The sequence below is a fragment of the Trichogramma pretiosum genome, unplaced genomic scaffold (genome assembly GCF_000599845.2).
Source record: "Trichogramma pretiosum strain Unisexual culture from Peru unplaced genomic scaffold, Tpre_2.0 scaffold39, whole genome shotgun sequence".
Taxonomy (NCBI): domain Eukaryota; kingdom Metazoa; phylum Arthropoda; class Insecta; order Hymenoptera; family Trichogrammatidae; genus Trichogramma; species Trichogramma pretiosum.
The window spans coordinates 892,280-918,082 of NW_019640828.1; the positions used below are offsets into that span (position 1 = coordinate 892,280).

General features: G+C 43.1%; 1 protein-coding gene across 1 annotated transcript; it reads right to left on the reverse strand.

Moving 5' to 3' along the window:
• Positions 1-390: 390 nt before the first annotated feature.
• LOC106659494 (transcription factor Sox-19a-like) lies at positions 391-25,033 on the reverse strand. The gene is made up of 5 exons (XM_023463308.1): positions 24,461-25,033; positions 18,709-19,019; positions 8,067-8,258; positions 5,217-5,380; positions 391-2,803 (listed from the first exon to the last, which is right to left on the reverse strand). Exons 1-5 carry the CDS (start codon positions 24,463-24,465, stop codon positions 2,087-2,089), a joined length of 1,389 nt encoding a protein of 462 aa, XP_023319076.1. The 5' UTR covers positions 24,466-25,033; the 3' UTR covers positions 391-2,086.
• Between the last annotated feature and the right edge of the window lie 770 nt (positions 25,034-25,803).

Consider the following 25,803-nt stretch of genomic DNA (forward strand, 5'->3'; position numbering starts at 1 on the left):
AATTGTCGAGAAGCTCGTTTCGTTTTTCACTTTTGCACCATCGCACAAAATTTGCGTTACGAATTACATATTGCATACGTTTAAGCGAAATAATAAGGAGTAAGTATAGAAAATTTATTGAAACAAAAAAATGTTTATTCTTGCATCGTTCATTCTCTTAGATTTATAAATATATAAATAATTTTAACATTACATAAGTTTATGTTACAATTATACGGACAGATTCTGAAATTGTGCTACGCAATATTTACAAGAGACATGAATTAACTATTTACAATACACATTTTTTCCCCCATAGCACTTCGGAAATTAAAACAAAAATAGAAAATGTACAAAAGTCGAAAGTGAAAAGTAAAAAAAGAGAACAGATAGAGACAGAGTGATTAATCTTAAAATATTCTTAATAACTAAAAGAATGAAAAAAGTCCGAGATTCGTTTGCTTTTTGTCGTTTTTTTTCTAAAAATCCGAAATAATCAAATGACTCGTCGGTTGAATCGCTTACGATAGGAACACAATACCGTTAGAAGTCCTGAGATTTCGCGAAAACTTCTCCCTTAAATCGAAGTACAACTTTTTTTTTGTTTTATTTTTATTTTTTTCTTTTAACGTTCGATATTCCAAATTTTCGCTTTGCGACACTCGGCTCTGTAAAAGTCCAGGCGTGGAAATGTAACATTTTCAAGCGATCACTTGGAATACAAAAGTTACACTTTTGTCTTCCGAAACGAATGCGAATTTTCAATGCTTGAGGTGCGAACGGTATCATACCCTAGTTGTGCCAGTGTGTAGAAGTTCAAGGTTTTTGTTTTTTTTTTCTAAATCTTTCCTTTACTTTATATTTTGTGCACTTTTCAACAAAATTTTCAAACAACTTTAGCTTTTCTTACTGATTTGTCTATTAATATTTATGATTTTAATCAAAGAACTTCTACGCCTGTACACAAAATACGTATGATAGGGTGAGATTCCCCTTAATATGCGAATAAGATTTAACTCTGTTGCGTAAAATCGAACCTTGTGTTCTTTAAACTCAATGAAAAAAAAAAAAATTATAAATACAGTTACGACAACATTGAAAAAAAAACCTTTTTTTTTTCTAAAAAAGAAGAAATGTGCTGTGAAGGATTGCTATAATTAGAAGAGACATTTTTTTGCTTGTCGATTTGAATTACTAATCGTTGAATCGTAATTAATACTAGTCGCTATCTAATCGTATGTATATATTTATATTTGTGTAATATTATCGTCAATACATAAAACTGTATCATACCTTTATACCCAAGACAATTCGAAACGATATACAGTATTAATAATAATAATAATTAAATGCAACGGTTAAAACCAGTATCACTTTGACATATCACGAGCTGGCGATGATTTTTTTTTTTTTACTCATTTTTCATTTTTTTTTCCACTTAATTATTCCAAAAATACCAAACATTCATACATATTTGCACGTTGAGATTTTTCCACGTATAGTAACGCCAGCTTTGGATAAATAAAAATTTTGAAATGTCTTGTACTCGAAGAACAACAGTTAAAACAAAATAACAAATTATCCGCTGCCGTTTTTTCTTTCATCCTATATTTTCATTCAGGATTTTGTCTCACCTCTCTAACGGACTATATTTAATAAGACTTAAAATTTTGCAGTACTTACACGCGTGATCCATACCCTGAGTGTACAACGCTGCAGAAAAAGAACTTTTGAATTGAAATCTTTCGATACGATAAAAAAAGAAGAAAAAAAGTAAGATTAGTTTTAAATTTATTAAAATTCAATTCGATTCTATACAATTTTTAACTAAATTAAAAGATAATATGTACACAATTCGAGTACGCGTCAGAGAAAGCGAGACAACAATCGTACGTAAAAAAAAATTAAAAATAAAACAAAATATCTACAAGTCCTCCCCTCAAACAAACATCAAATAAATAATTCACTCGTCGTTGTTTCTCGTTCATCTTTATCCTCATCCTCAACGTCGTCACTCTTTCTCGTATTGTTGTTGCTGTTGGTCACGTTGCTGTTGCTGCTGCTGCTGCTGAGCAATCATGACTCATAGCTAAGCCGCCCGATCGGGTCACAAGAGCAGCGACATCGGCTGGCGGAACGACGACTCGGCGCCCCGACCCGCCGCCCCTATCGCGCTCTGATAATTCATGTAGCTGCCCATCTGCGGGGCGAGGAAGCTCGCCGGTGCGGTGGCGGCGACGGCCGCGGCGGCCGCGGCGGCGTTCGAGTAGTAGCTCGAGGTGACGCTCGCCGCCGGGCTCGAGGTCGACGCGGAGGACCCGCTGGACGCGGCCGTGTTGTTGGCCTCGTTGTTGACGTCGTTGCTGTTGTTGTTGCTGCTCTGCTGCTTCAAGGAGAAGGACTGATTTTTGCTACTGCCACCGCCGCCGTTATTGCTCTCGGGCGAGTCGGCCACGGGCGAGCGACTGCTGTTGACCGGACTCGCGTCGTCGTACAGTTTGCTACCCTCGAACGACGACCGGCCGTACTCTACCGAATTCTTCTGTTGCTGCTGTTGCTGCTGTTGTTGTTGTTGTTGTTGCTGCTGCTGTTGTTGCTGCTGTTGCTGTTGCTGCTGCTGCTGATCCATGTAGAGCTTGGACTGCTCGAAGTAGGCCTTGGCCGAGTCGAGATAGCTGCGGTCCAGGTAGGACTTGGGACTGGTGTCGAGGTACTTGGCCTCGGAGTACATGGACATGGCGAGGGTCGACGAGGGCGGCATGTAGGCCGCCCGATACTTGTCCGCCTCCATCGAGTACTTCATCGCGTCCATCGAGCTCACGACCTGTTGTTCGTTCGATAATACGAAAGGGAGAAAATAAACATGAATCCAGTTTTAAGCTTCGGTATGTGTATCATTATCATACGCATGTATTATTATACGAGGCGTACGACTCCACCCACGCAGAAATTCCTTGCGATTTACACGGCTGTCGTTTCGTGCGATATTTATACGGCATATTCCTCGCTAAAAACGTGAAAAATGACGCTAATACGAAAATAAAAAAATAAAAAAATTAAAAATAAGCTCGATGCCAGAAAGAGAGAGAGAGAGAGAGAGAAAAACCGGTGGCAGCCTTTGTCCGCAACGCGCAGTGACAGTTTGCCTTCTCGAATTTATGCGCGAATTATGCCTCGTGCATATATTGCAACTCTGTCGTTTCTGTCTGTGTCCGTGTGTGTATGTGTGTATTAGTGTTGTGTAGAGAGCTCGCTCACGAGCTACCGTGTCTGCGCTGCCGTCTACGCGCAGTGCACCTGTGAAAACTTTATATACACACATACGTGTATGGTACGCCACCTGCGTTTACACGCGCGCCTCGACTCTTTTTTTTTTTGTTCCTTTCTTTGCGCGTTCGATTCCTTATTATTTGCTCGCGGCGAGAGAGAGAAAAACTGCAACTCACGATTACAATATATATATTCGTTGTGTTGTTGCGTACATACTTGCGAACGAATTTTTCACCTACGACGATAAAAATATACTCCACGTAATTCGTCACATTCGGGCGCTTGATAAGCTCGTTTGTTGTACATCGTGCATATAGGCACCGTTAATACGGTTATATACCTATTATGCGTATTTATGTACTTTTATCGCCGTTAATTATCTGGTGGTGTATAGCGAAAGAGCGAAGTTTTTTTTTTTTCATGGTATTATTAGTATACAGCTGCTGAAGGTAGAGTGAGAAATTTTTTCTTTCAAGTATTGTGTAATTACGATTAGTATACGTTCCGTTGTGATTGATGTACCGCGTCTAATTGTGCAGAGCATTGTAAATGTAGCGATACTCGTGATCGCGATATATCGCCGGTAGATGGCGAGCGAGGCATTTTTTAGCGAAACTCGCAAGTGGTAAGATGAGTTTAAAGTATACAAGAAAATTTAAAGAGTTTAAAGTAGATGGTCTCTTATCTTGTATTTTTTTAAGTGAGTCTGAAGGAAAAAAGATGATTCACGTTAAAAGTAAGATCTTCCATTGAAAACGTTTTCAAATACACACGTTTTCCGAGATTTCATATTCGAAAAATACCCACGAAAATCACAACAACAAAAATATTCATTGAAATTATGTATAATCATTATTGCCTGATTTGCAAAACGAAAAACAAAGAAAGTAGCATTGAACCGCCCAACGAACACGGTGCAGGCCTTTGTTTTTTAATTGTTTTATTTTTCTCGTTAAACCTTTCATTCCACTTTCGCTCGCGAACTATATACACGATATATCTCCAGTGTAAATGAAATAAATATCAATTATACTTTTCTAATAACCCCGCCAATATTTGATATTCGCCACGAAAAAGGAAGGTAACGTATAACATAAAAATAAGTTCATTCGCCGTAAATACGGATACGTATTATAACTATAACAGATCCAAGCAGCAAATATATATCTACTACTACACACATACACGAGTGCGTATATAGAAAGCGCGAGAAAAGGTCTCTCTCTCTCTCTCTTTCTGGCTCTTTTGTCGGGTCGTTAAGCCGCTTTTGTCCGCAGTCGAGCTGCGATGATTTACGCGCCCCGTATTCGCGATCGCTGCACATAGAGAGAGACCAGCAAGACCAGCTTTTTCTCTCTCTCTGCTTCTCTCTCTAATATTTACAAACTCTTTTCAGCGTTTCGCATGTCCAATTGATTATCCGTCATTATTATAATGATTATCGCGATCGCCGATTATTATTAGCGCAACGCGCCAAGTTTTGACCTCGCGCGGCTCGTAAATAATATCGCTCGTCGAGGAAAGAAGAAAAAAATTAGAGAATCAAGTATGTATACGCGTGTATAGCGATCTATCATCCTATACGGAGCTTATCTTATGATACAAGTGTGAGTATGCGTGACCAGCCTAATATACTTAATCGATTTATGTATTTATATACACGATGCTTATGCATGCGGTCGAGTAGTTTAAGTAAAGGCCGATTAGCGTTAATTGTCTGCGTGTGTACGCGTAATTATAATAATGCTCAATGATCACGTCCGAGTGGCTCAAAACAATTAGTGTACACACATGCGCGTGGGTGGATGCCGCACGATTGCCGTCGATCATTTTTACTTTTTCTTCTCTTCACACATTTCGTATCCGAGGAAACGTGATGACGCTAATCCTAACGAGTATATACACTCGACACCTTGTCTTCTCAAATTACATCATTACCAAAGAAAAAAAAAAAAATGGAAACTCACCTGGGCCGGTGCAGTGAGTCCGGCGGACATGGCGGCTGCGGACTGTTGGGCCGCCGCGGCCGCGGCCGCTGCCATGCTCGCCGCCGACAGCGAGCCGTAGGCCGCGTGGCCGTAGTACGAGTTCATCCCCGCGGCCGCTGGCATATCTACAACACGTGGATAGGCTATGGATAAGGGAAAAAAAAAAGAAAGAAGACAAATGTATTATACTGTATTATGTGTAAAAATTGTAGCGCAAGACAATGTTGCGCGCGTTACAATGATTTTTTTTTATAAATAAATATAAATTTTTTTTATAATTATAATAATGTGTCTTTGTGCGCGCGAAATGAATGAAGCGTACGTCGTTTGCATGAAAGCTTATATATCGATGAAAAGAGGCACACACGTATTGAACGGCGGAGAAAAAGAAAAACACAAGCGAATATAATAGGCAGGTCGCGCGCAGCGAGCGAAGGTGCGAGAAAAGAGAGAGAGAGAGAGAGAAAGAATACAAAAGTCATGTCCTCGGCCGTTCTCGCGAGGCGAGCGAGTCATTCGAGCAAATCAATCGTTTTACACACACATATGTGCAGCTGCATGCATATATATAAGCTTGAGAGCTCGAGGAAAGGAGTACCGAGAAAATCAGAGAAGACACGCGTCGCTCACGGTTCATTTACGACGACGACGTTGGACTATGGCTGCTACGACAATGACAATGACAATGTGACTTCGCCGGGAGAAAGAGAGAGAGAGAGAGAGAGAGAGAGAGAGAGAGAGAGAGAGATTTATGGTCATCGATGGTTATTTTCGCTTATTACACACACACAGGCACACGTCACGTGCGCGCGCATGGCATGCAAAAGACGCGCGAGTTCGAGTTATATATATGTTTACTCGAGTCGAGCGAAGGGGATAAGAGGAAGAAAATCATCGTTGCGGGATGCATATTATGATGATCGGAGCGAGATCGAATTTTTGGAATGAAGCTGCTAAAACGAGTAGACTCTTCGATCGATACTCCGAGAGAAATGCTCGACATTGATAATGGATTAAAAATTATCAAAACGACCAACTGTTAAAAAAGAGTCTAAACCACACTTTGGAAACAGCGTTACTTTTTTCCACCACTAGATGGCTAGTAACCGTATTATCTGTAAGTCCACAAGTGGTGAAGTCAAAAATTGTTTATAAGTCAGAGAGTTGGATTGGTATGGTATGATACTGTGTATGAGTTTTAGGCTAGTTCATACATCAAGACTCAATGGCTCTTTTCTGCACACATTAAACTTTTTTTCGTCGATGAAAAAACTCCACCAGGCTAACGAATCTCGAAATAATAATTGCCCCGTCTGTACGCACAACGAGGCTCGAAATAATTCGCGCAATCGCGCCCTGCGATTGTTCACTTGTATCGCGCAATCTCACACACATACACACATCTGTTGCTTATGTACACGCGTTTATGAAAAAAAAAAAAAAAAATGTTTTGCGCCTCCTATCCCCCCGATTGGTGGGGTAAAGAGTCTCGAAGTCGTCGGTGGAATAATCATTTATTTTTCTCCTTTTTTTTTTTTAATTTGAATTAAGAGCTACGCCAGAGCCGATGTATCATCGCGCATATACACACACACGCAGAGAGCTCCGATATTAGAATCAATCTCGCGTTCAAACAAACGGGCGCGCGATATATATAACGTTGAAAGAGAAATAAGAGAGAAGAAGAAAAGAGCTCGAGTGTGTGTGTATGCTCGGTGCAATTTCTATCATTAGAACGCCAGAGAGAGAGAGAGAGAGAAAGAAAGCAAAGAAAAGACGAAACAAAGAAATCAAAACAATACGGCGTGGCAAAGATAAGCTATAGGCGGGCGGGCGGCGGCCCATTGAGACGTTGACGCGAGAATAAGCGAGGGTGTGGGACAACCACCACCAACTACCACTAGTACCGTAAATACACGTACGTGTGTACGTGTGCGAGTGTGTATACACGGAGAATAAAAGAAACTTATAGACGGCGATGAGTTTGTTTGTGTATATATACACCCTGCAGGCCTCTCAATTATTATTATCCACTTTCCGAAGCTGTTTGTGTCTGCGCGCCTAGTATAAGGCTGGTGCTGCTGCACCCCAACTTTTTCTCTCTTCTCTCTCTCTCTCGGGGCGCGCGAGAGCCGAGCGTTAAATCACGGACGATCTGCGATGTGTATATGATTTCGCTCGATTATCCAAGAGAGAGAAGGAGAAAGAGAAAGAGAGAGATTGAAAGACCGTAATTACGCCGGAGTTCGCGAATCGCAAATCGATGGATTGATATTTTGCTCGCTCGACGACGTGTTACACGCGATGATTGATTTAATGACCCAACCGATCCATACATTTCGCCGACTCATTTTTGTTGATAAGTCGATTACGAACGAATAATAATAACGATGCAACTTTTCTTCTACTGATCGTCAATTTATAATCGCCGAGTTTTGCAATTACAGAAGTAAATACGTATACAGCGCGAGTCGACCCCTGGTTAAATGTTGCGGCGCGTGTTTGCTCGAGACTCGAAAGGATGGATTAGCCTAGCAAATGCGTGTGTATGTGGATTCAAAGCCTCGAGCCATGAGATGCGCGCCTTGACGCGTCCAAGAGAGCCGTTTAGCGCGTGCGAGTGATTTTTCGACGCGTCCGCAGGGACATATATCCTGTTTGTGCTGCTGCTATACTAGCTCGCTGCGATCCTTTGAGTAAATATAACGATGGAAGGCAAACGACGCGGAGCTTATACATAGGTGAGACGTGCGCGTATCGATACGCTGATTTGCATTTTATACGTCTGTGTGTCTGTGCGAGAGGAAAATTTCACGATTATATACTCACTTCTGAGGGCGTCCATCGGTACGCTCGGATAGGGTATGCTGTAGGGATAGCCCTCCTTTCTGTGTGTCTTTGGTTTTCTGCGCGGCCTATATTTGTAGTCCGGGTGCTCCTTCATGTGCATCGCTCGCAGCCGCTTGGCCTCGTCGATGAACGGCAGCTTCTCCTCCTCCGTCAGCAGTTTCCATTCGGCTCCTGAGAAAAGAGAAAACGGAAGCAAAAACGTTAGAAAAGGTGCGAATGACCCAATGTTTCGCGGGGTTTATCGTGTACGACAGTCTCTCAATACCGTTCATTAATCTCTTTTTCTTGTTTTCGTGTGAATTTCAAACGGGTCGTATAGAAGGACCGTCGAGACGACGACGAAAAAAACAAAGGAGATCGCTTATGACTTATGGGGTCGAATGATCGAGCTATATACATAAGTGTCTTGAATGGATACTTTAATCGATTCCCGCGGTATAGTACACACCCGGTAAAGACGTAGTGGGTATGTCTCTACAATTTATTCACAAACATAGCAGAGTATTATACAATGAAGTTTGAAATTCAACTTTTTTATACGAATAGGAAGGGTTTTTGCCTTTTGCGAATTTACTTTAATTGAAAACTGCATTTATACAATCAGATATTTGTTTTACCACTTGCGGGTTTGCAATACTCCATCTGTCGACGGGATCAAAAAGCTATAGGGCAATCAAAATGTGATATGCGGCTTTGTTTACGATTTATTACCGATGTACATACTTCGCTCAGCTTTTACGGGGTTAACTTGAAATCTTTCCCCCACAACTATATAGCCTAATGAAAACATTATTTATGATCGCGTTATTACGGGCGAGCGCATCGTTTCCCAGTAACGCGGGCAATTAAGATCGATCATCGATCTCCAATATCATTATGTCATTCTACATATAATGTTCGGCTGCATCGAGTACGTGTATACACAATGAAATACGATTCGTAAAGAGGTGTGAAGTATTCGCACCCACGGATCGGAAGAAAACGATAAACGCTTCTTCCGGTTTTTTTATTAATTTTTTTTTTCTACGCCCTTCTTCGATGCACATGCTCGTGAGCTCTCTGCGGAAGTCGTGGCATTTAAAAAGGCAGCGCTTAGAGCACGTGGCATCACGTCAAAGGTTTATATCGTGTATATGTAGATTGAAAATTCGTCGATCGAATCGATCCTCTGAGCATCTGCGCATATATTATAACGATAATTTAATATAACCGACGCAGAAAATCAGCAGCGTGCACAAACGCTGTATGTGTACGCAGTCGATTGCCATGCATTAAATTCTTTTTACCTCTTTGAAAGAGAAGCAAGAAAAAAAGAGAAGAAGAAGAAGAAGAGGAGTATCTCTCGCGCGTCTCATAGCGCACTGCAAGTATATATACGCCACAATAAATCCTCGTTACCGCCGTGACAAGCGCGCCAAAGAGGCAGAGATTTGTCTTACAAATTCTCTCTCTCTCTCTTCCTCGTGGAGGGGATACACTACACACCAGCTCTCTCGCTCTCCATCTTATCTCGCTGCGCCGTCTATACTCCTCTTCTTCTTCTATTATTATTATTTTACCTTTTTTTTTATACCAACCCATATAAGCATATAAACGAGATACGAGCAAAAGAGTATACCCAAAGAGGAAGTAGACGTGTATATACTGCTATACACGGCCTCGTACCTCCATTGTCGGCCTCGCTGCCGGGGCTAATTAAGCACAGTTCCGAATTCTTTTCATCACCTTCTTCTTGATATTCCAATTTCTCCGGTGCGCAGAGATCTCTCCGTATATATACTACTATGTGCTGCGCGTCTGGACAGATGCGGAATCGGAGGTGAGACGCGTTACATGTACGCATGCCTCGTACCTTACATTGTTGTTATCCACTGACTCGCGTTTCTTTTCTTTCGTATATTACATTACCGTATAGCAGTAGTATGTCGCTTGCAGCATCGGCAGCAGCAGCAGCCCCAATGTCCGTGCGTTGTCCGAAAAAGGAAGAAGGAGATGAAAAAAAAAAGTGGGCACCTATATCTCTCTCTCTCTCTTGTAACAGGATAAATCTTCTCCGTGGCATTCTCATCTCATTACCGGCTCTGTATCTGCTGGCCAGTTTTTAGATTATATATATACGTATGTGTGTATGTGTGTGCTATATGGCTCGCGCAGCGCAACGCAACGCAACGCGCGAGGGCAGAGAGCAGCGGCACCGGCACCATCATAACAATAACAATAAGTACAGTGTACAGAGCGAATTCGAGTTTTCTGCGCATTGTCTTTTTTCGTCTATTGTACACCTTGCTGCTGGGCTACTGATGTTACAAACAGCAGCAGCCCATGTGAGAGTTGCCATGGACAATTCACGCGCGCGTATATACTCTTCTTCTTCTTCTTCTTTTTTCTTTGTTTCCTCCTTTTCTTTGCAATGATATTCCGCATTGAAAAGAAACAACCGACTCTTGTTTCTCATCTCACAGGCAGCAGCCAGCAGCAGTAGTTGCCTCTCTCTCTCTCTCTGCTCCGTGCACGTATGTCTCTCTGCTGTGTGTAGAAGAGCTAAACACCGGACGAACTTCGTTGGGGGTACATATACAAGTTACTAAGTAGAAGTGGTGGTGGTGCCGGTAAGTCCGTCTTAATCTCGCGCACCAGTCCCGGATAATGGGATTTGCCTCACTCTCTCTGTAGGGGTTTAAGTTGCCGCCGAGAGACACAGGGAGGAATATACATAGAAAGATTTGGTTAATTGTTTAACGTAAAATTGATGCGGCCTCTTCTATCTGTCTTCTATCTGTCTTCTCTCTGGGAAAGATATATCTCTCGCTCTTGACGGACAAGACAGGGACACATACGGACAAGGCAGTAGAGAGACGTGTCAGGCCTGTTTGACGCTTGAGCGCCTTGCTCGAGCGTGCCGCTGATGCCGACACTCGTTTCTTTTTTTTTTTTTTATTCTTCTTCCTTAACGCTCCCGAATACTTCAACTACTTTTTTCTCTCTCTCTCTTCATGAATCTCGAGTGGCTGCGAAGGCTCGCCGCTCGTTCGCCCTTTTTTTTATTTCCATACACACATACTGACAAACGCCTATTATATCATCATCGAGTACTGTGTTACGTAACTATAGTCTGCATTGTGAGTGACCATCATACCGTTCGGACGCGTTAATGATTTTTTAATAAAATTTTCGACTGGAAAAAGCAAAGACTTGTGTGCGCTGTATGTATACAAACTCGATGCGTAGCTTTTGTCAATTGTCTACGCACATATCATATGCCGTATTATTATGTGTACCATTATTATACAGCAGAGAAAGAATGAAATAAAAGAAGTTTGCGCGTGCTCGAGATATTACACGGTCGTCAAATTGTGCGCGCGATTATACTCTTGGGTCTGTGGGTCCAAAATTTTTCATTCGGGAATTTCATTTGCTATAAAATGAAAAAAAAGCTCGATGTGCTTGAAATATTCAAGCCAAAAATTCGAATTGCGTACCTTTAACAAATTGGCTCTGCGTGTATCGGGACCCGATGAGCAATGGTGCAGGTGCGACAATAAATACAACGAATGGCCAATGCGCGCGGATACATACACGAATAATAATGGAAAACAATTGATATCGATATCGATATACCGCATCTCGATGCGTATATACAATTAACCCGAAAGCTCGAGTCAATGTCTGAATAAATACAACGGTGGTTATAACAAAAAAGCTTTCACACAACCCCGCGGTATATTCGTTTTATATCGATAAAATAATGTCGAGGCGCACGACGCTAGATATATTTTTGCAATACGCATCGTAACGTTGCGCGGTTTAATTGTTCATCAAATGATCCCTTCATTTCGGTTCTCTCGTTCGGCAGCTTTTTTCGACCCTCTCTCACTTTATTTTTCACTTTATTTATTTTTTTCATTTATTTTATTTTCGCGTATTCTCTCTCTCTCTCTCTCTCTCTCTCTCTCTCTCTCTCTCTCTCTCTCTCGGCCCCAGCGTTTTGTTTTCAACATTTAATTTTCGTGCCGAATACGTGTCCCGCAGCTTTATGCGTAGCAGCCGACGCACAACGGAGCTTTAATGAATGCATATATACGCGGCCGCGCGTACACAAAGCGAAGCGCAATGGAGCTTTTACGTATGCCATACATACACACGTTTTATGTATCGGATTTTTAGCACGTACACGCACCGCGTGATTTATTTATTTTTCACTCGATTGTTTTTCTTCTTTCTTTCTTTTTTGTTTTTAATTCTCGTACACGTGTACTGCTGTGAATGACTTCGGTAATTGCGGTGTGCGAGATTCGATTTGTGCGGGCGCGTTGCATTTATAATGTGTCGCGGCATTATAACGTAACATAAGCCACGCATTGTCGAGCTTATTATTCGCGAGAGAGGGAGACGAGAGACTATTCGCTAATTCAAGCTCGCATACACGTGGAAGAATCGAGAGCTTTTTTCTTCTTTCTTTTTTTTTTTTACTTCCATCATCAGTTTTAAAAACAAAAGCTCCCTTACGTGTCTGTGTGTAACTTGGCTCTCTCTCTATCGTGGAAGAAAAACGAGGCATGGCTGGCGCTCTCAAGAAGCCAGAAAGAGAGAGAGAGGACAAGAGGAGGCAAAAAAGAGCCTCTATAGCAGCGAGCTACGCAGAAACAATAGGCCAGTCATAAAAGGAGAGAGAGAGAAGCTTGGAGGGTGGGGAGGATATATTTGCTTAGAACCAATGGTTTTATACTGCGCGAAGAGCTCGCTCGAGCTTTTTGCCGGTGCGCGCATATAATGGCCGCGGATAACATAATAGCCGCTCTCTACCCCGGCTGCGTTTATTTAACATCGTTTAAAAGTACAAAGCCTGTTAATTAATGGATGGGAAGGCGGCGACGATGGCAGACGACGACGACGACGACGACGACTTTTACCTCGCGGGCACAAAAGGGCGCCGCTGCTCTACGTACAGTACGTGCTACTGCGCTGGTGCTTTTATCGATAAGCCTTTTGTGCATCCATGAATGTGTATATAAACCTTTCTCACTTTGCGTGTGGGGGGCAGAGGAAGTCGCCGCAGCACTACTGCGAGCTGAGCTTGCAGAGCGAGAGCTTAGATATACGTATTTTTGCGTCCAGTAATGTCTTTGTATTTTCAAAAGGAATTTGCCGCGGAATCATATATCGATGCGATGCGATGCGGCTTCGAAGACGACGAAGACGACGAAAAAACAACAACACACCATCCACTTATGACATAAAGAAGTGTGTGTGTGTGTGTCTGTGTCCTCGTGATCGATATAATAGAAGACAAAAGGCGCGACTTTTGCCAGAGAGAGAGAGAGAGAGAGGAAGAGAAGATGCGAAGCTGCCTGCCTGCCTGCCAGCGTCCGAGCTGTGCCGGACAATAGCTGAGAATCTGTGTGCGCTGTAGCAACAGCGGACAATGCCGCGCGTTTAAAAAGAATATGATACATCACAATGGCCGGACAACGAGCACATACGTCCGTGTATGTGTATGTGTGTGTGTGTGTGAGAAGGAAAAAAGAGGGACGAGCTGCTATGCACACACACACACACACACAGACACAGACGAATAACGAGCTCTCGGACCAAAGGATCAGTATTATTATACATGTATAATATACGAGAGTGTGGGATTGTTTTTGCTGTCGCGAGAGAACGCGATCGAGCGTAGGGCAAAAAATTAATAACAATATCGTGCGCGCGCGGCTTTGCGGGTCACCTCCCGCAAATGATTAATGTAAAAGGCACGCGCACGCGCATTTGTGACAGTTTTTACACGTTTTATTTAAAAAAAAAAGAAACAAAAAAAAATGAAGAATAATAGAGAATATTTTTCGTGAATTACTTTCATATTCGCGCGCGTTGTTCCCAGCAATGTATGCATAGAGCAGAATGGAGGAAACTCTTGCTTACACAAGAAATCAAGAAAGAAGAGAGAGAGAGAAAGAGAAAGAAAACATACACTCGCACACCTTCGTTCTTTTCTCTCTTTTCTCTCTTTTTTTTGTTCTCGGGGCGCGAAGGAAAAGCTTTTTTTCACAAGAATCTTACGGCCAGAAACTCCTCCGCTTTTTCTTCTTGCTTGCTTCTTCTTTATTTTTTCTTCTCTTCTTTCGTTGCTGTTATGTATTATAATAATGCAGCACACAACACCCATTTTGCCACTATGCAGAATTAAAAGTAATCGTTCTCCAGCCAGGCTACGACGAGAATGCAGCCAGGGCCTCTCTTTTCATCCGTTTCTTTTTTTTTCTTCGCATTCTTTTCTTTTTTGTTGTAGTCGCTCGCCCGTTGTGTGGCGCGAAAAGATAACACTAACGTGGCGCGCGCGCGGCGCAGAGTATATGCCCGGGACCTTTTAACACCCAACTTGTCGTGTCGCGGAGATGGAGATTAATTCTTCTTTCTCGTTCTTTCTTTCTTTGCCCTACCAAACGTGTCATAATAATCCGCGCTTTTACGAGAATCTCACGACAATTAAAAAAAAAATTACATAATAGCCCCCCGCGTGAGTTTTACACAAATTTTATTTCACACGATGTTCGGACAACTGGACAAAATGTCGAATAAAAAAACAGCTCGATTCTCGCCCGGGCATCTTGACTCTCTCGCATAAAATACTTCATTAAGATGAAAGCTCTCTCTCTCCCACCCTTTCTTTTCATTTTTTGTTTTTTCCTATACACACACACGCGCGCACGCGCGTCAACACTCCTTACCAACTTTTTTGTTCGCGTGTGCATCTCTCTCTTTCTTCCTTTTCTTTTACATATAAAAAGAGAAAAAATGCGAGCGACAAATGCACGCGAATAGAGATACGTATGTGTATGTGTGTATGCAGCGCCGCCGCGTCTTTGTCGCGCGTCTCTATGTGTGTGTAATATGTAATGCAAGCGCTGACTTAGGTTTCTTATTTGTTTGCCCCCCGAGTTCTTCTCTTCTTCTCTTCAACGTTTCTTTTTTTTTTGTCCGCTGCTGCTCCGTACATAATGCATACAGTACATATACCGTATGCATTCGTCGTCGTCGTCGTGGTGATGGAAAAACAAACGCTCGCGAGTCGAGTCGCGCGCGCGCCTCCCTTTCAGCACGAATAATAGACGACACACGCGTACATTTTCCTGGCGCACACATTCGCTATTCATTTTTTTTTTCTTTTCTTTCGTTTTTTTTCCATTCCACCCACACCCCAGCGCGAGCATAGATATTTCACGTTAATATCTTTTTTCCTTTCACCCCCTCTTTAGACTCGATGCTTGCGATATCGGCGGTTAAAAAATGAATTAATTTTTAGTATTACTTGTTTTTTTTTAAGTAAATTATTCAACGGTCGAAGCGTTACACACAGGGCGCGTATATCTGCGCGAGAGCCGTGTACGCAGTGTAGTAAGCCAAGAGAGAAACGACGAAAGGGGGATCGCAACTCGGGGAGGAGGGATCGATCGATGCAGCAACAGCAGCAGCGAAAGAGAGAGAGAGAGAGCAATGAGGGCGGAGAAAAGATGGACGGTGTTATATAGCGTGGCTGCTGCTGCTGCTGCTGCTTCGTGTGCATGCTCAGTTGCCACCACGCATATGTACTATATATGAAACACACGGGGAAAGAGAGAGAGAGTACACGCGTTCACTCACTCTAACAATGGCGGATGATCGTACGCGTTGCACCTATATACTCTCGAGTAGTTCTTTATGTTTTACAATCGTAATCGTTAGTTTTTCTCGAGATGATTGAAATATTATGTAGAATTTATTATCAATTATCAACCGTTATGTGAATCGAGTTTCGCGAATCGATCGCGATATAAATTGTACACTAGTATAGTAAATACCCACTAACGATTTTCACCTCGCCTATACAGTAATTAACAATCCGTGTTGTATAGGTACACTGCCTGTGATAAGTTAGTAAGCGAGTTCAAAAGCGCCACTCGTGTATACGTGCGTGCATGTGTAACGCGACAAGCAGCTACAGCAGCCCTGGAAAGAGGCGTGGGCGTAGTATATATAGGCGTGAAACGAGCGATTTGCGCGTTAAAGCGCCTAACGCCAGTTATTCCGACTCCGCATACGGTCGTACACACATACACGCGGAATATAACGTATTACGCGTCGGGGGTCTTTATTTATACGCTGCAAAGAGTCCGAGATATATTTATATAATTTATAGACTATAGATGTGCGAAACTGCGCACGTTTTGGTGAAAAAAAAGGCTCGGCTCTAAGGTATAATAATAAACACCCGAGTCGAGCTTTAATAAACAATCGTTTAACAGAGAGAGTCGAGTAAATTTATATTACATATGTAAAGGGGGGGTCGATCCATACACGAGGCAACAAGCTCATAGCCCCAAGAGTTTAATTGCAAAAGCAGATCTCGGCGGCAGCGACGACGACGACTGGTGCGCAGCCGATAACGACAGACTCGAGTCTGTGTAACCTAATCGAACTCGAACTCGTAATTGATTGTAGCTTTCTCCATTCGTGTTTGGCTGCTACACTCGCGAACATTGTTACATATATACGACGATAATATCGTTCGTGTTTGCATGTCAAGAGAACTGCGAGTGCTCGTGAAATTGCACGTCATTTTGTGGGAATTATGTTCGTTCGAGATTCTTAATGATTTTGGTTGTAACTCTGGAAGTTACAGCGTGCTTTATTTTTAAGTCCTTTTTTTGAGATTATGGAGGGACATTTTTGAAATGTTGACCCCACCAGTAGAAAGCTGAGGTAAAATCCTATCGAAACCCTATGTTGCTTTATTTTTCTGAATTTTATTCAACCCTTTGCAAGCGAGTTGAAAACTGAGCAATTCGGCCGTTTTCGCTGCATGTGCGTGGAACATATATATCCACATTTACTGCAGATAGAACTGTCTATTTTTTTATATAGACAAAAATGTGTCTTACAGCTTGCGACTTGACGAGACGCCACCTGTCGACGAAAGCGAAAAGCTCGAAATTAAATTATAACTGTTGGTAGAATTGTTCGGGAATTATTCGTTGAATGAAGTAGCTTATTTTTGTCTACTTGGAGTATTAATCTTTAAGCTTTTTGTGTCTTCGCACAGTATTTTTTTATTTACTGTACGGAAGAACTCAATTACAATACAATTACGAAAACGAAAATTACGAAATTATATAATCTTTTTTTTTGTATATAGACAGAAATGTGTTTTGCCACTTGCGACTTGACGAAATGCCATCTACCGACAGGATCAAAAAGCTCGCGATAAAACTAAGACCGACATACGTATAGGATTCCTCTTCCAAAAATATTTATTTCGCCGTTTGGATATAGGAGAGAAGTAATTTTCGAATTTTTTTTCACGTTGACTATACGACAAGGAATCAATTACCCATACTTTGTTGTTAGGCATCGGAAAATTTATTTTTTTTTTATAAACGAAAAATCGTTTTGTCACTCGCGAGTTCACGATATGCCATCTGTCGACAATATCACAAAGCTCTTTAATCAATATACGTTAAAATTGACGAGCGAATTCCGAGCCATTAATTCTTACGTTTCTATTCTCCAATAAATCAACAAATTCCTCAAGAATCTTCGCATCAATGAAACAAATGATATAATACCACGATGGCTAATGGTCGATTATCTGCTCTATCTCGTACCTTTGGAGTCGCGATAAAGATTTCCCGGTCTCGGGACCACCGCGCCGGCTCTCAAAAAAGCTGCTCGGGGCTCTCGTCTCTCGCCCCTCGCGTACGTCTCCGTGCGTAAACCTTAGGGGTGCGAAATAAGCATTTCAAAGCCAGAGACTCTTGGCTGCTCTTGCTCGCTCGCTAATCCGCATGGGAGATAGATGTGCCTTTGATAATTATCGCGATCCGAAAGTGCGACATTTAACTCTGGTAATTTTTTTTTCCTGTCGCTATCTCTCGGTATATCTTTCTTTCGGACTAGTTTTCGTTTTGGGAAAAAAAAAAATATTAAAAGGGGGAGATGGTATATATTTTCTCAAATTTCATCGGTGCCTGCGGGGACACGCTCAGGTATATAATAATACAAAATACGTGCGGGCAAATCACATCGTCGATTGCCCTATCAATTCCGCATACATATTTATCCATATACATACTTTTATTATATACACATCTATGAATCGCGATTCATATATACATACACAAAAACCCACGCTTTGAAGCGAAGCAAAGGCAAATCAAAAGCAAAAGAAAGAAGAATAAGAAAAGAAAAGAAAGAAAAACAGCTCAAGGCGTTAGGATCGGGGCTTTTAATAGTTCTCGGGAATTCTGCATTGACATCCTGCTTACGCGCGTGTAGAGACACCGTATAATAGAAGCCAAAAACCATTACTTCTCGGGCTGGCTCCGTGTGCGCGTTATAAATGTATTGTTAATATGCATTCCGATCGAACCTTTTCCCACACATCGATTCTCATCTGCGTTTTTGTGTATATATAACGCCGCTGCTTTTTTTCTCTCTCTTCTTTTCTCTTTTTCACGAGCTATCGCTCGCGAAGAATCGCACGCCATTCGATACATAATGGGCCTTTGCCCACACACACTTTATATAAATAATATATAATATAATATAATGTATACAATAGGGGAAGAAAAAAGAGCGCGACACAACTCACCCAGCCTCTTGGAGATCTCGCTGTTGTGCATCTTGGGATTCTCGTGGGCGATCTTTTTGCGCTGCGACCTCGACCAGACCATGAAGGCGTTCATCGGTCGCTTGATGTGGTCGGCCTGGAGGCGCTTGCCCGCCGCCGCGGCGGCGGCGTTGCCCAGCGGACTGCCGAGGCCGACCATCGCCGCGACGCTGGCGGCCGTGGCGGCCCCGGGACCCACCGAGGCTGCGCCGGGCGGCGAGGCGCCCGATATGCCCTGCATGCCGCGCAGCGTCTCCTGGAACGACGCGCCGTCGCACATGTTGCCGCCGGCTCTGGAAACAAAAATCAAATTCAAATTATAAAAAAGTCTTTTGTATAATAACCCTATTACGAAATACAGCTTGTAAAGCCAAAGAGCTTCGATTTTCCAGCACACAATCGGAATTCGCTGGGTACGGAGCTTGCGAATTAATTAAAGTCTCCCCCCCCGCGACCTTTGTGCTTTCTCTCTCTCCCACATCTGCGTGCGATTATATTATATATATATTTCCTAAGCACCCAAAACTCCTTTAACGTCTCGTAGCTTTCTCTCTCTGTCTTCATTGTAGTACTACGATATGCGCGCGAATCGAACGTCAGCAACAGAGAACACTGAGAGAGAGCGGCTCATTGTGGAAAATTCGAGAGAAGCGATATGCCGATATCCGGGGCTGCTTCTTCTCTTCTTACTTCTTCTTCATCGGCTCCGCACTTTAACTCATTCTCTCCTTCGTCGTCGTAGTCGTCTTTGCGAGGGGGGAAGAGCGCGTACGACTAATAAACGCCAAGTATATAAGTATTCGCGCGACATACACAGGCTTACACGACGATATATTAATGTATTGTATAGAGATAATAACGATATGCGCGCGTGTCTCGCTTTGTCACCGCAACAATGAGAGAGGCACAAATGCGATATGCGTATTTATATACTTTTCCTTAAAGTATAACGAGTGACGAGCGATTTTTTTTTCTTCTTCTCTTTATCCTTTTTCACTTTTTTTTGTCTCTCTCCGAGAAACGACGCGTACGACGAGTGTATTGTCTTAGTCATAATAATAACAGGATTTTAAATAATGACGAGAATACATAATGAGAACCAATTGAATATTCATAGAGGAGTCTTAATCATCGGTCGCAGGTGTTAACAAACAAACGACTACTACTACTACTACTACGACGAGCTGAAGATAAATAAAAGAGAGGCGCGAGAAATCCGTCATCGAGTAAATAGATAAAAAATAGCCCGCGTGTATACCAGCGCGCGCGTTGCACAAGCAAAATTTACCTCTCGGAAACCTACCTATATGCATTATACTATTGTTGACGCGAGTAATTATAACTCGTTATAAGGATGAGATGGGCCCAATTTTGCGTAATATATATGCGCAATGACGATGATGCGCGTGCGCTGTTTGACCGAGCTTTTAGCGCGACGTCGTTAATCGACTTCTAGTTAAAAAATTATTCTAAAATTAGTCGTGAGAAACGCAGGATTACATATCGACGAATCGACGATCGCTGCCACAGCAGCAGCAGTACCCGCAGATCGCAGCGTCTGATTATATTTCACGTGCTTGCTTTTTTCAGTACGTAAGCACACAACAAGAGAAGGAAGAAGAGAAAGAAGTGCGCAGTGCTCTCCTCGAGTGCGGATCGTCGCTCGCCACACGCAGCAGCAGCACAACTATTATAAAATAAAACGACGACGTGCGCCACGCGACGCAAAATCAAAGCCATTAGCTTCTGCGCCTTTATTATATATACGTTATATCGAGACTCGTCTTACTTTAAGTTTTTTTTGAATATACCCCGCGCGCACAGCGTATTCCTTTTCTTGTTTTTTTTTTTTTTTTTTTCAATGCGAGAAAAAAAAATGTCAACCCCACGCACTCGAGGTCTATACGTACACGATATAATGCACAGATATTCTCGAGTGCGCAGTCGCGCGTGCTGCTGCTGCTGCACTCGAACTTTTTTTGTATACGATACACGCGCGTGTATATAACGCAATTATATTCGCGTGCGTTTGTGATTTTACGCGTTATATATATCGTACGAAAGCAAAAAAAAAAGAAAATAATCTATATTTAACTTTAAACGCCGATAATATTTACAAAATAATATACTAAATCACTGCGCGTACGAGAGGCAATTGAAACAACTATACGAGCGTCATTCATCATACGTACATCCTATACAAAAAAAAAAATCGCTCAGCTCCCGCTGTAAGCGCGCGGGAGAATCACGATGGTATAATATATTATTACATGCCACTTGATAAAATCAACGCTCGACGATATAGACGATAGACGATGGCATATTGAGAGCTTCGCGTACATTATATTATGCTGAGAGAGAGAGAGAGAGAGAGAGCCGCCAAACCGCACACCAGTGCGCCGTGGCAAGGGCCAGAAATAAAAGCTATCATCCCCCTCGCGGGCCTATATGACGACGACGACATCGAAAATATGCCTTAACGACATTCCACGCGCCACGGAGCAGAGCAGAGCAGCACGAGACGCGGGTTTAAGCTCCCCCACCCATCGAGTTCCACCCTCGAGCTCTCTGTATACGTATGTGTGTGTGGATGTGGGTGGGTGATCCCTGATGCTGGGACGTTGATGATGAGGGAAACCTCGGGACACGATCACTACTACTACTACTACTAGCTCGTTCGGGGAACGAGCTCGAGCGGCAGCAGCGCTGGAGGAGCCAAAAGTGCTGGAAGTAATGACTGCATCGGGACGCGCTCGCTCGACGCCGCGCGCGCGGGGGATGGATGGATGGGATGTATTACACGCGGCGATACATATTGTAGGGGATTAGGAAGTGCTAATTGAATGTTTAGTTGGCCTGTTGGTGTATATACACGATATATAGATAGATAGATTATATCGCTGCGTAGGCTGCAAACAAATTATATCGCGTGGGTACGATAAATCTCTGCGCAGCAACTATGAGCTTTACGAGGAGGTCAATCGAATTTTTCGGGCTTTTATTATTGTCGCACACGCATATGACGTACGTTGATGTATATTCGAGTGTGGAAAAACTCATGAATCTCTTGAAGCTTATACAGTTAGAGTAGTACACACACTGGACTGAAATATAAGCTGGACGCGATGCAGAGATCAACACGTGCGAAAACGCGGTATATACGGTGGCGATGTGCTGCGGAATTTATATTTAGGGGATGATGATGATGGCGATGCACGCATCTGCGGTAAGTTGAGACTCTCGACTATGAGAGTAATGTGTTGTTTTTGGCAAGTTACAAAAAATGTATATTATGGTAATCATCGATATACTTATCGATCATATTACTTTTTATTATACGGATCGAGAGAAAATGCACAATTTCTTTCGTGACTATTGATGGACGCGTCGCGCGACACAATGCGTGACACGAAAAAAGAGTGTACTACACAGTAAATACAAATCTTTATTCCGTTTAAACTCGTCGGATCCCCGAGTGGGTCAATTTGTCAAAACTGCCTTTACAACGCGAACGATAATTTTCTAGTAACTCAAGTTAAATAAATATAAGAGAGAAAGAGATGAAAATCGGGATACGTGATTGGACACGCGCGTAACCGGGGTCACCACCGGAAATCTGGAAATTAATGAATCGTTACCTCGCTCTTCGTACAGCGAACCAGAGAGACACGAGCATTTACAACTTTCGGTGAAATTTTTCTTCGATTTGAGTAAAACAAGAAAAAAACAAGCAAGAAGAAGAACTAATGAAAAAGGATGAAGAGCCACCGAAATGGCGAATTAGACAATGGTATAAAGTAATTTCGTTTATATATACGACTTCCACGAAAACTTAATTGTGTCGTACATCCTCGCAGCTTGTCTAATAAAATAGATATATAGAGAAAGAGAAATAAAATTCGATAAATTAGCCCACCAACGTCACCGCAGCAGCGGCAGCAGCAGCCTAGCAGAGAGCTTCAAGCCTTTCACTTGGCTGCACTTTATATTGCCGCACTCGATCCGTCGGACTCTCTATAACTCTCCGCACTCGGAGTCTTTTGACCAAAGCTATGTCTATGTCGCACGTGCGTGTGTGCCAAAGAAAGTATATAGGGTCACACACACGCACACGAGGAAAGAACGTTTACCCTCGACAAATAAGGCCAGCATCAGCAGCAGCGGCGGTGTGGCGAGCAGCAGCAGCAGTTCGGGGGCTCTTTACGCACCTCGTAAATTTTGCCTCGACGATGTGTGCGCTCGAAACCCTCGAGCGACCAAGAGAGAGAGTAATATGTGTCCAAGAAATTAGTCTCCCGTCTTTTTCCGCTCGCAAGCTCTACTACTACACTCACTCGTATTATGTGTGGTATTCGCACGCTGTCACATCCGACGTATCGATATGTACGCGAACGAGTTTCGATTATCAATTGTGTATTCAATTATGTATAGATCCGATCTGCGCGTTTCTCGATTTATCAATAAATATATAAACGGCCCCGATGGGATTAGATTATGTGTGTGTGTGTGTTGAGTACACACAAACGCACAGGACAGAGATCGTTTTGATCGATACACAACAATGTTATGTTCGTCGCTCCACCCACTCGGTGCGTCCATCATACGGAAGTCTCGCGTACAAACCCTACCCGCAATTGAATGGCTGATCCATGATGATCATTGTGTTAGATACACGATTACGCGTTTGTGTGCGTGTGTGTTTGTTTGTCGACTAATGTACAATTGGAAGAGCTCGTGTGCTCGTAATAATTGGGGATTACTCGAAACTATACGCTGCTCGAAAAAAATTACGTGAATTAATCGATCGCAACGCGATTTTCTATAACTAATGACATTTTCATCGTCCCCTAGAGCACGCAAAACCCTTTCGGCATTAAATGCCAATATATATGAATATCCCAAGGCCTCGAAGCTACCGCTGCTCGTGCTGCTACTGCTGCAGCTCGTGCGTGTGTGTATCGCCCTTTTTTTTCACTCGATCTTTATACCAATTACCCGCGCGCGCGGCGGCGCTTACTCTCTCTCTCTCTCTCAAAAGTGCAATGTCCATAAAGTCGACACTAATTGGCGACACACTTCACTGTGTGTTACGTACGTGTATGTGTGTGAGTGTACTGTATACGTGTGCCACTTTGCTCGCTCTTATTTTCTCTCTCTCTTTCTTTCGTACAATGAATTCGTTCTCCACGCACCCGACTTTTTTTTTTAAACTAGATATAGATGCGAGAAATTAATTTTGCACTGACCGCGAGGTGAACAATTTAGCTTCTACTTTACTCTATGATTATTTTGACATGGCCCTGATTCGATACGTGTGTATATATTAAGAACGTGTGTGCGTGTATAGGCGCACTAACTGCTGCTGCAGCAGCACGCGCTCGATGCGTATATTTCAAAGGTCCCATCAAACTCGTTTCATATGATAATTTTTTCGTATACGTCATGCGTGTGTGTGCGACTATAAACATCGAGAATGAGACAAGATGCGCCGAAAAAGGGTGGAGGGCTCGAAAGAGAGAGAGAGAGAGATATCGTAACAGGTTGCCCTGAATGTGTGTAGTCGTCACTCTTGCACCTGACGCGCGCGCGCGTCACTCACCGAATTGAATCGACTCGACTTTTACGATACACGCGCCGTACGTCGATATTATTTTTTCATTTTTTTTTGTTTCTCTTCTACCGTGAACAAAATGAACTAATTATTATTGTTTTGTCTGTCGATCTGAAAACTTACCTCATGAAGTGGCCGGCGGCTCGTTGGTGCAAGTCCAGCTCAATCGTTTTGCCGTGATTGAGACCGTGATGGGTCTCGGCGCCGTACAGGTCGAACAGTTTCGCGACTTTTTTTTACTACTGCTACTACTACTACCACCTAAGACGAGATGGCAACGAGATCGAGCACTCGTGGAGTCACTTTACTTTTTCCTTTTTTTTTTTTTGGTCACACCTCGACGATTCGACGACGGCGGAGTTTACAAAAATTTGTTTTAGTAATCTTTTGTCGTTGTAGCACGTCACTTTGATTCACTCACAGGTTATTATTATTTATCATCGAAATGTATAAATATTATGTATCATGTTTTTTTTTTGCTTTGATCAACTCAACCGAACGATCGTCATCGAGAGTAAACAACAAATAATTACACACAAATGGTTATTATTACTATTCTCGGACGAACGAAACGTGTATAAAAAAAAAATTCGCACCCTCGAACACACTATGCATATAATGCAATAATATGTACTTTTGTAACCGCACGGGGTATGCTGTCAGTTTGGCTGGCTTTAAATGAGTGAGCCCGCGACGACCGCACACACAGGGGACCCTCGACTTCTGCTGCTGGCTTCACGGCCCGATAACTGACGAGCAGTCCGCTAGGTGCACAGGCACGGCACACGGAGCGGCGGTGGTGGCGGCGGCGCATGCTCGGCCCCGCGCCAAAGTAAACTTAAGGAGGCAGTGGTGCAAGAGGAGGGAGGTGGAGTGGCGAGAGGGGGGGATAAACGCTCGGGTCACCTAGCAGCCTCTCGCCGGAGGAATCGTGTATGCGCGACGCACGCGAAGGAAGAGAAGGGATGGGAAGGGAAGGAGAGGGGCGGACAGGTGGGCGTGGCTTTGGAGGCAACCATTGGCGGCATTCTCGCGACGCGAACTTCGCAGCTTCGATGGGAGAAGGCGGGGTATAAAAAAAGCGCGTGCCAGCATGGTAGGGCAATATTGCTCGTCGCATTTTGTTTCTCTCTCTTTCTCTCTCTCGCGCTCTCTAGCTCTCTGTGCTGAAGTGTGAGCTCGTGAGCAAAACACCTCGCTCTAGCTAGCTAGCTAGCTGCTGCTGCTGCTGCTGCTGCTGCTGCACCGAGCCCAGAAAATGCCTATACACACGTAAATAGGGTGAATTTAATTGTACTCAAGGAGAGAAGAGCGAGAGACGCGTGCGCGACGATGGTTAGCAACCGCGACACCCGCACAACGTGCACAACGCGAAAGAAGCTGGTGAATGTGTCTGTACGCGTGTACGAATGACGATGAAAAAGAAAAATATTCGCGTGGGCTGGGAGAGGATTCCATAAGCTAAT